This window comes from Leptodactylus fuscus, chromosome 2 (assembly GCF_031893055.1).
Source record: "Leptodactylus fuscus isolate aLepFus1 chromosome 2, aLepFus1.hap2, whole genome shotgun sequence".
In the NCBI taxonomy this organism is placed as follows: domain Eukaryota; kingdom Metazoa; phylum Chordata; class Amphibia; order Anura; family Leptodactylidae; genus Leptodactylus; species Leptodactylus fuscus.
This window is the reverse complement of record NC_134266.1, coordinates 275,663,942-275,672,931: the sequence shown is the minus strand read 5'-3', so window position 1 is coordinate 275,672,931 and position 8,990 is coordinate 275,663,942. Positions and strand designations below refer to the sequence as shown.

Here is an 8,990-nt window from a genome sequence, read left to right as displayed (position 1 = left end):
CTCCGCCTCCTCCAGCAGAGCCAGCGCTGATTGGTCGAGTTCCGTACTCTGGCCAATCAGCACTGGCCAATGCATTTCTATGGGGAAAAGTTAGCTTGCGAAAATCGCAAACTGACAGGGATTTCCATGAAATAAAGTGACTTTTATGCCCCCAGACATGCTTCCCCTGCTGTCCCAGTGTCATTCCAGGGTGTTGGTATCATTTCCTGGGGTGTCATAGTGGACTTGGTGATCCTCCAGACACGAATTTGGGTTTCCCCCTTAACGAGTTTATGTTCCCCATAGACTATAATGGGGTTCGAAACCCATTCGAACACTCGAACAGTGAGCGGCTGTTCGAATCGAATTTCGAACCTCGAACATTTTAGTGTTCGCTCATCTCTAGTCTCCATCCATCTCATAGATGTTTTCTTTTTTCCTTCACATGTTCTTCACAAACCTCCATTGAGTTAGGTCTTCTCATAATATGTCCATAATAGGTTCATTCAGTATCTGCTTTGAGTTTAGACCATGGTCAAGAAATAAGTCCACTTTGACCATATGACTATTTTTTGGGTGATCTTCTCCTTGGGTCTTCAGGTTTCTCAAAGACATGGTAAATGGTTATTGCCTTCCTCTTTGTCTATTCTACTTCAGCAAGTTGAGTCTTTTTGTACTATGTCCCACATCATTTGCACTTTCATTCTAAAATTTGACTTGACCTAGTCAAGGAACCAAATCTTCTCGATAGTTCTTCAGTACTGACCCTCATTTGTTTCTTAAGAAAGTATGTTTGACACATTCTGTGTAGCTGATCAGATCTTCTGTATCTTCTTCTTTTCTTCAGGATCCTTTCTTTAAAAATCTCTGGCCAAAAAATCTTAGACAACATGGAAAACACATTCAACATCAGCAAAAATCTGGTTCTCCTTGGACTCGTAGAGATGGAAGGACTGAAATATCTGTATTGTGTCCTGTCTATTGTCCTATATTCATTCATTCTACTCTTGAGTATTGTTATTGTGTTTGTCGTAGTCACAGATACAAGGTTACATGAACCCATGTACATCCTCATCGGTAATCTGGTCCTCAACGGGATTTTTGGCAGTTCGGTGTTCTTCCCGAAGCTGATCGTTGACCTCATCACCTCCTCCACGACCATCACTCATGGGAACTGTCTTGTACAAGCTCTGTCTGCTGCGCTGTTTGCCTTCTGTGAAATGAACACTTTCACCATCATGGCGTACGACCGATACTTGGCCATTTGTCACCCGCTACGCTATGGACAATTGATATCCAACGAGAAAGTTGTCAACCTCATTGTTGGATCATTTTTAGTGACCTTCATACTTGTCCTCACAGGGTTGATCCTCACATGGAAACTTCCTCTTTGCGGGAACAGAATAAACAATATATTTTGTGACAATATGTCTCTGGTTGTCCTCTCCTGTGTGGATTCTTCGGTCAGTCAAGTCTTCTCCGCTTCGGGGTCCACTCTTTACTTATGTGTCACCATCTTTGTCACCATTTTCTCCTATCTCCAGATCTTTATCGTCTGCATGAACATGTCGGGAGAATCACGACAGAAAGCCGTCCACACCTTGGTCACCCATCTACTCAACTTTTTTAATTGGATTCTTATTTGTTTTTATCCGGTACAGGTTGGGCGGGTTCAACCTCCCAATTGTTATCCACGTTCTCCTCTCTGTAACTACTCTCATTGTTCCACCATTATTTAACCCCTTGATATATGGAGTACGGACACATGTCCTAAAGGTGAGGGTTACTCATTACTTGAAGAAAATACACACTTGGAAAAAAGGGACTAAAATACATCTGCAGTCTAAATCCATATCTGTCGTAAGTTGCAATCATAGTTGGTGACCAAATAAAGCAAATCAATTAAGGTCTATTACTACAGTATGGGTTTATCTGGATATGATATGAGGCCATTTATTGGGACACTATGGGATATTTATTTAGTATAACGCTATCTCAATATTGGAGAATTTTTGGGTCAATTTCCAAAAACATTTATGTAACATCCTATGAGAGACCTGTAAAAGCAAAGTAATGAGAAATTCCCAGTAGTCTACCACCAGAGCCCTCAACCCAGAGACACAATCACATGGGGTAGGCCAAATGGAGATGTCTCGGGCATACTAAAATGGCCAAAGCATTATTCTCAGATCCCAGAATATAATAGGTGGAGGCCCAGGGGAGGTTCAAAAATAAAAAAAAAAATCATACCTTTCCTTACCTCTTTTGGGTCTCCTTGTGGCATCTAATGCTCTACTGGTGACATCATGCACTAGTGGTCACTGCTGAGGCTGCGATTGGGCCACCAGTGGTCACATAGGGATGTGAGACATGACACTCAGCATGTCCATGTCTCCACCAAGGCCCAACCCAAGGCTTCAGCAGTGACAACAGGCACATGACATCAGCATGCAAGCATAGAACACTGTATGCTGCAAGGAGGTAAGGGAAGACAAGTATCTAATTTTTTTTTTTTTTTTTACACCTCCCCTGGATCTCCACCTATAACACTCTGGACATTTTGACACAAAAGTGTTTGCCTTAGAGAGCTAGAAATTGGATAGACGGGTTCCTAGGACCCCAAACAATATTCATCACTGTTTTATAGATAGGTTCCTAGGAGCCCTGACAGTGTCATACACTATGTATTATAGATAGGTTCCTAGGAGCCCTGACAGTGTTATACACTATGTATTATAGATAGGTTCCTAGGAGTCCTGACAGTGTCATACACTATGTATTATAGATAGGGTCCTAGGAGCCCTGACAGTGTTATTATACACTATGTATTATAGATAGGTTCCTAGGAGCCCTGACAGTGTCATACACTATGTATTATAGATAGGGTCCTAGGAGCCCTGACAGTGTTATACACTATGTATTATAGATAGGGTCCTAGGAGCCCTGACAGCGTTATACACTATGTATTATAGATAGGTTCCTAGGAGTCCTGACAGTGTCATACACTATGTATTATAGATAGGTTCCTAGGAGCCCTGACAGTGTCATACACTATGTATTATAGATAGGGTCCTAGGAGCCCTGACAGTGTTATTATACACTATGTATTATAGATAGGTTCCTAGGAGCCCTGACAGTGTCATACACTATGTTTTAAGCCATTTTAAGGTGTGATTCATACCAAACTTGTTCGATCTGAAATGAATCTTGTACCCAATCTATCCAAACAGAAAACAAAACAAATCCCAACAAATTTGCCCATCTTTAGTCTTGACACTTAGGTCAAAATATCATAATGGTGCTACCTCCACGTGACTACTGAGGCCTAATCAAAGGCCTAAGAGGGGACCCCAAGGTTGCTGACATCACCAGAAAGAATGACTAATATACTTTAGTATCTGAGGTTATGGAGTAGATCGATGTCTAAGGTTCTGTGTCTAAGAAGAATGTTTTCCAGGGTTTCTCAACATTTTTAAATTTGGACACCCCTGGAAAAAAAGTTTAAATTCAAAGTTTAAATCTGCTGGGGGCAGTGAAAAAAAAATACATAATCACCTGTCCTAGTTGCTCTGGTATCATCCTGCACCTCCTGGTTCATTTTCTCTACTGGGTTTCTTCCAGCGTTGTGCTGAAGTTGCTGATTGGCCTCAGCGATCACGCGACCACTGAGGCCAATCAGCGTCTTTAGCGCAACGCAAGAAGATGCCGCGGGAGACGATAACATGGGAGGACACTGGAACAATGGGGACAGGTGAATATGCTTTTTGATTTTTTTTTTGCTCAGCTTATTTAAACTTTAAAAGGGTTGTCCATTTTTGCTTGGACAACCCCTTTAAGGACCAGCATTAATGTGGGTCAATCATCTCCAGCATATCCTTGTCAATCTGTTTAACCTGCCACACCCTGCCTGAGCAAAGGTTTCAAGTCCTGTAAATGTGTGCCTGTATGCTGTTTGATTTTCTATGAGCAACCTTGGCTTGTTTCCTGACCTCGTCCCTGACTGCTGTCTCCATTCTTCTGATCTCCTAAAATTGCTCACAATTGTACCTATGCTGCCTGCCCTGACCTTGCCCTATATTCATACTCTGCTTTTGCCTGACCTCTTCGTGCTCTCTCCAACACTGGGACAACTCAGGTATAAAGATTAGAGATGAGCGAGTACTGTTGGGATCAGCCGATCCGAACAGCATGCTCGCATAGAAATGAATGGATGTAGCCGGCACGCAGGGGGTTAAGCGGCCGGCCGCCGTCAAAGCGGAAGTACCAGGTGCATCCATTCATTTCTATGGTGCGTGCTGTTCGGATCGGCTGATCCCAACAGTACTCGCTCATCTCTAATAAAGATGAGTGAACCGCTTCGGGTCAAACCAGATTTTACCCAAACCCAAAACTTTTGGAGTTCAAAACCCACAAAACACTATTATATGTTTGGGTCTGCTCAGATCCAAGGATGGTCAGTAAAAATAACAGACTTGTACTGACTTTCCTCACCTCCCTTGGGCATCCTTGTGACGTGCGTCCCCTTACACCCTTGTCCAGTCATGATGCCCAGTGTCAGAACATCGGGGCACCCTACAAGGCATGTGACGAAAGTCAGAGGCCAGAAGAAGATACCAGGGTCTGTTAGAAACTGCAAGGATGCCCATGAGACGTGAGGCAAGGTGACATTTCCTGTTCTCATCAAAACGAATCTCATGAGGTTCGTCCATCTGTTCTCAGGAGGCAACGACCTGCTCTAACTGATCCTCGCATAGGGGTTAAAGGGTAAAGCCCAGAGCGGCCACTTCGTCAACATCCTTAGGAGTGGCCAAACCAGTTTGGTGGCAAAGCGAGGACTGGCTGCATTTACGAGACATGGTGCAAAAAACAGACGGGTCCAAAGAATTTCTGTAAACAGAAATTTGATGTTGCAATGGTACGACCACCATTACACTCATGGAGTGGTATCTTATCTTCTCCTTCCTAATACATACACACTGACCTCGATATTGAACACAGCAAAATGGTCTCTTTTAGGGGATAACGGAAGGGCCCAGATTGAAGCCTCCACTTCTAGCATCCGACCAAATCACACCAAGAAACAACCACAAAAATATAATAATGATAACATTAAATAATAAGGATCTAAAGTTTCCAAAAAGTCAAGAGCGACCCCTGATCACAACATGTTATTGACATCAGCCTGACCCCATCTGCCGCTATAACAAATTGCTTATTTCTTGTTGCGCATTTGGGAATATCTGAATCCAGAAAACTCGAGGGAAACGTGCGGAGATATAAATATAAGGACCGTGTGCAATGAAGGTAAATTCTACTGGAGGAGTAGAGAAGGACATCACAAATTCTCACACTACAACCTGCGGGCTAGGTTCAGATAGAAGTGTGACCCCTGGCATGGACCTGTCCTGCTGGATTGGTAAACTGGTGAGGAGGGTTCTGAGATAAATGCACAGATGGGTATTTTGGAAGAAATCTTTTTGGAAGGAGAAATAGGACAAATGTTTTCGGGCTGGTGAAAACGGGACATGGATGTCAGGTTGATACTAATTCAAAGCCAATTGTGTTGACTTCTCCTAGACCTTTTGGCCCATTACTGTGTCAGAGCTTCAGTCCATGGGTGAGTCTACTCGATACTCCGATGGTCCAGTCTTAGACTCTATTTACATCGAACTAGGGCAACGTTCCCAGTACATGTGCCCTCACGTAGACATAAGACCCCTTGTGACCCTCAGTTTCTGAGATGTTAGTGCAACTGGTAACTTTTTCGTTTATGATCACCAATTCGGTATCGACAGGTAGGTAGTGCTACATGTGAGCCCAATCCTAATCCTCTTCTGCTGACCTAACTGCACCAAGTCTTGTAGTTTTATGTAAGAATCTCATTATTCATTATTTTTTCATCACTTATATGAACCACATAAGATAGAGGTGACATCAGTCAAGGCTGTTGACGTTGGGAAAAATTATAGGTGCACAATAAAATCTTACCCATTTGTAAAATTTCATGTGAGTTTTTACGACGTGATTCCATTCTATATCTCATCCTCATCAGATCTTCCTGATATTCAAGCTCAAGAACCAAGATGGCAAATGGATCTTCATTCGACATCAACCTTGAGCTCTTGGGTCTCCTAGAGATGGAAAGTCATAAGTACCTCTACTGTGTCTTCTTTCTAGTTCTTTACATTGCCAACATCACGATGAGCGGCTTCATTGTGTATCTGGTCCTGACAGAGGAGAGTCTCCATAAACCCATGTACATCCTCATCTGTAATCTTCTCTGCAACGGAATCTTCGGGAGCAGTGCAATCTTCCCGAAGTTATTGACGGACATGTTGATGTCTTCCAAGACGATCTCCCGAAATGGTTGCCTCATGCAGTCTCTTAGTGTCTCACTTTTTGCCTTCTATGAAATCTGGACCTTCACCATCATGGCCTACGATCAGTATCTGGCTGTATGTCAACCACTACATTACGTCAGCCAGATGACCAACAAGAAAGTTGTTCACCTACTTGTCCTATCTCTAGTCTACTCCTTTGTGGTGATCTTGGTCGCCATTCTCCTAACCACGAGGGTTCCTTTGTGCGGGACGCAAATCAAAAATATTTTTTGCGACAACATGTCTATATTTATTTTGGCCTGTACGGATACGGACACATCCATTAATAACATCTATGGAGGGGTTTTGTCCACCGCTTTTTTCCTCCTCTCCACGGTCTTCATCGTTTCGTCATACATTCGGATCTATTTCATTTGCCACAGGTTATCGTTGGAGTCCAGTAAGAAGGCCATGCACACCCTCATCACCCACCTCATCAACTTCTCCACCTTTCTCATCGGGGTCATATTCATCTTCGTTCGCTACAGAGTGGGTAACGTCAAGCTCCCGGTGAGCGGCCACATCTTACTGTGTATACCGTCCATGGTGTTACCACCGCTTCTCAGCCCTCTGGTGTACGGGATAAGGACCAAAGCTCTAAAGGTAAAAATGATTCGCCGATTGAAAGAACTAAAAAAGTGGAGACATTTATGAGAAGTGTGAAAAACATCTGATTTTGAAGGGTTTTTTCATATTTATTGGCAACTACTATCTGATTCGTTTGAGGATCAGTCGCACATCTAGCACAGTCAGACCTCACCGTAGTCATGAGACACCCACAATGATCTCCTCTCGATTCTTCCTTCAAGGCTACATTTTGTCTAAATTTTCCGCCAGTCTACCTGTGGCCACTTGAAAGATGACCGACATAAAGGTCTCTCTGGTTTACAGAGTAGGAATCACACTGAGATAAGCTTTACTGCAGCCACATGGTCCAAAGAAAATTTAGAAATAAATGCATGGACTTCTATAGGAGTGTTGTGGGCATGCTCTATGATCTGGCTTCTGCACAATGTTCATGGAAGGGAGGAGGGGGGGGGGTAACTGTGACCATGATTTTTTACTTCTTTGGTTGAGTTTTGTGGCCACACCTTGAGGCCACCGCGCTTGGTGGGGTAGGACAAACGGAGACTATCCTATATTGACTTCTGTCGAATATTGTGGGCATGCTCTGTGCATAGGCCATTAAGCATGGAGCGATGAGCTGTGTCCTGCATACTGACAAGAAGTTAGGTCTGAGCGGATAAGATCAAGCACAATAGGCGCTTCCCATGTATCGTCCATCACATATTCTGCCTGGACTTGCCATCTCAGTCACTGGACTGTGGCTTTTTGTCACCTACCGTAAACTCCAGCAGCAGCCTGAGCGGCAACGATGACATGGCCATGTGGACTCTTAAAGAGAGGGACTCCAAACTGGGTAATTTAAGATGTATCTGTTAAAGGGGACCTTTGGCCAACTCTAGTTTTAGAATGTTTCTCTCACCTCCACCGCTCCCAACAAATCAGTGTAGTTAGCTTTGGTGTCCAAAATGCGACTTGGTCTCTGTCAAGAGGGCGAAGTCGGGCAGGAGTAGGGAAGAGCGCGTGATTCAGAGCTCCAAATCAGAGGTGGACAGTATAGTTCCCCCCCACTTACCTACTCCTGACACCCTGATAACAGTACAGAACACTGAGAATAGCAAGCACCAAAACTACACTGATTGCTCAGGAACGGTGGGAGCTAGAGAAGTGTGCAAGAATCTGTGGAGGGACACATATTAAATTATGCACAGAACTAAGCACAGATCTTCTGTGGATGGTGCATGCTCCTATCCGTTTATCTCTTTATATCATCCCAGCCAGACTGGATAATGTTGAGATCAAGGCTATATCTGTGGGGGCCACATCATCATTTCCAGGGCTCCTCCTCCAAAGGGCAAAGGCCACCCCAAATATGGATGGGATTTACATTTTGCTTTATTCACTATATTTCTGAAAGCATTCTTACTTTGCAGTATTTTTTTCATGGCCCAACCATTGCTCCATCCTAAACAGAGAACGTTATCACCTTTTTCTCCAGACCATTCAGACTCCGATTGAAATTTGTAGGAAAACCCCGCTAGTGGAACTGCTGAACTAAATAACCTGTCTTCAATAGGCTTCACTGTTCCCCCTAGTGGTGGCTTCAGGCACCTACAATTTCTGTTTAAGCTGTACTTGACTTCTTCTCAGTAGTGGCCTCCACCTTCCAACTCGAGGGTGACGAGTTCTTGGAGAAGTAATCGTTCTCCTGTCTCAACTGCTATCCTGGAGAACAAAGGTGATCACCATCATCATCTCTTCTGTAGCCTCCATGCTAGTCTCCTCATCTTTTGCCACCATGGTTCTCTCCTCTCATCCTCTGCCATCATGGTCACCTCCTCTGCCACCAGGCACCACCTCCCATCTGCTGCCTCCACAATCACCTCAGCCACCATGATCACCTCCTCTACCACCACCTCTCATCCTCTGCTTCCACGGTCACCTTCCCTGAGCCTCTACCTCCATGGTCACCTCCTCTGAGCCTTTGCCTCCATGGTCACCTCCTCTGCCACCAGGCACCACTTCTCATCCTCTACCACCATGGTCACCTCCTATGAGCAGAACTGA

General features: G+C 44.1%; 1 protein-coding gene and 1 pseudogene across 1 annotated transcript; both read left to right on the top strand.

Moving 5' to 3' along the window:
* The first annotated feature begins 869 nt into the window (after positions 1-869).
* On the top strand, positions 870-1,863 carry LOC142194170 (olfactory receptor 4E2-like; annotated as a pseudogene).
* A 4,199-nt stretch (positions 1,864-6,062) lies between these two features.
* On the top strand, positions 6,063-7,013 carry LOC142194169 (olfactory receptor 4B13-like). The gene has a single exon (XM_075263186.1). It carries the CDS (start codon positions 6,063-6,065, stop codon positions 7,011-7,013), a length of 951 nt encoding a protein of 316 aa, XP_075119287.1.
* Positions 7,014-8,990: the final 1,977 nt, after the last annotated feature.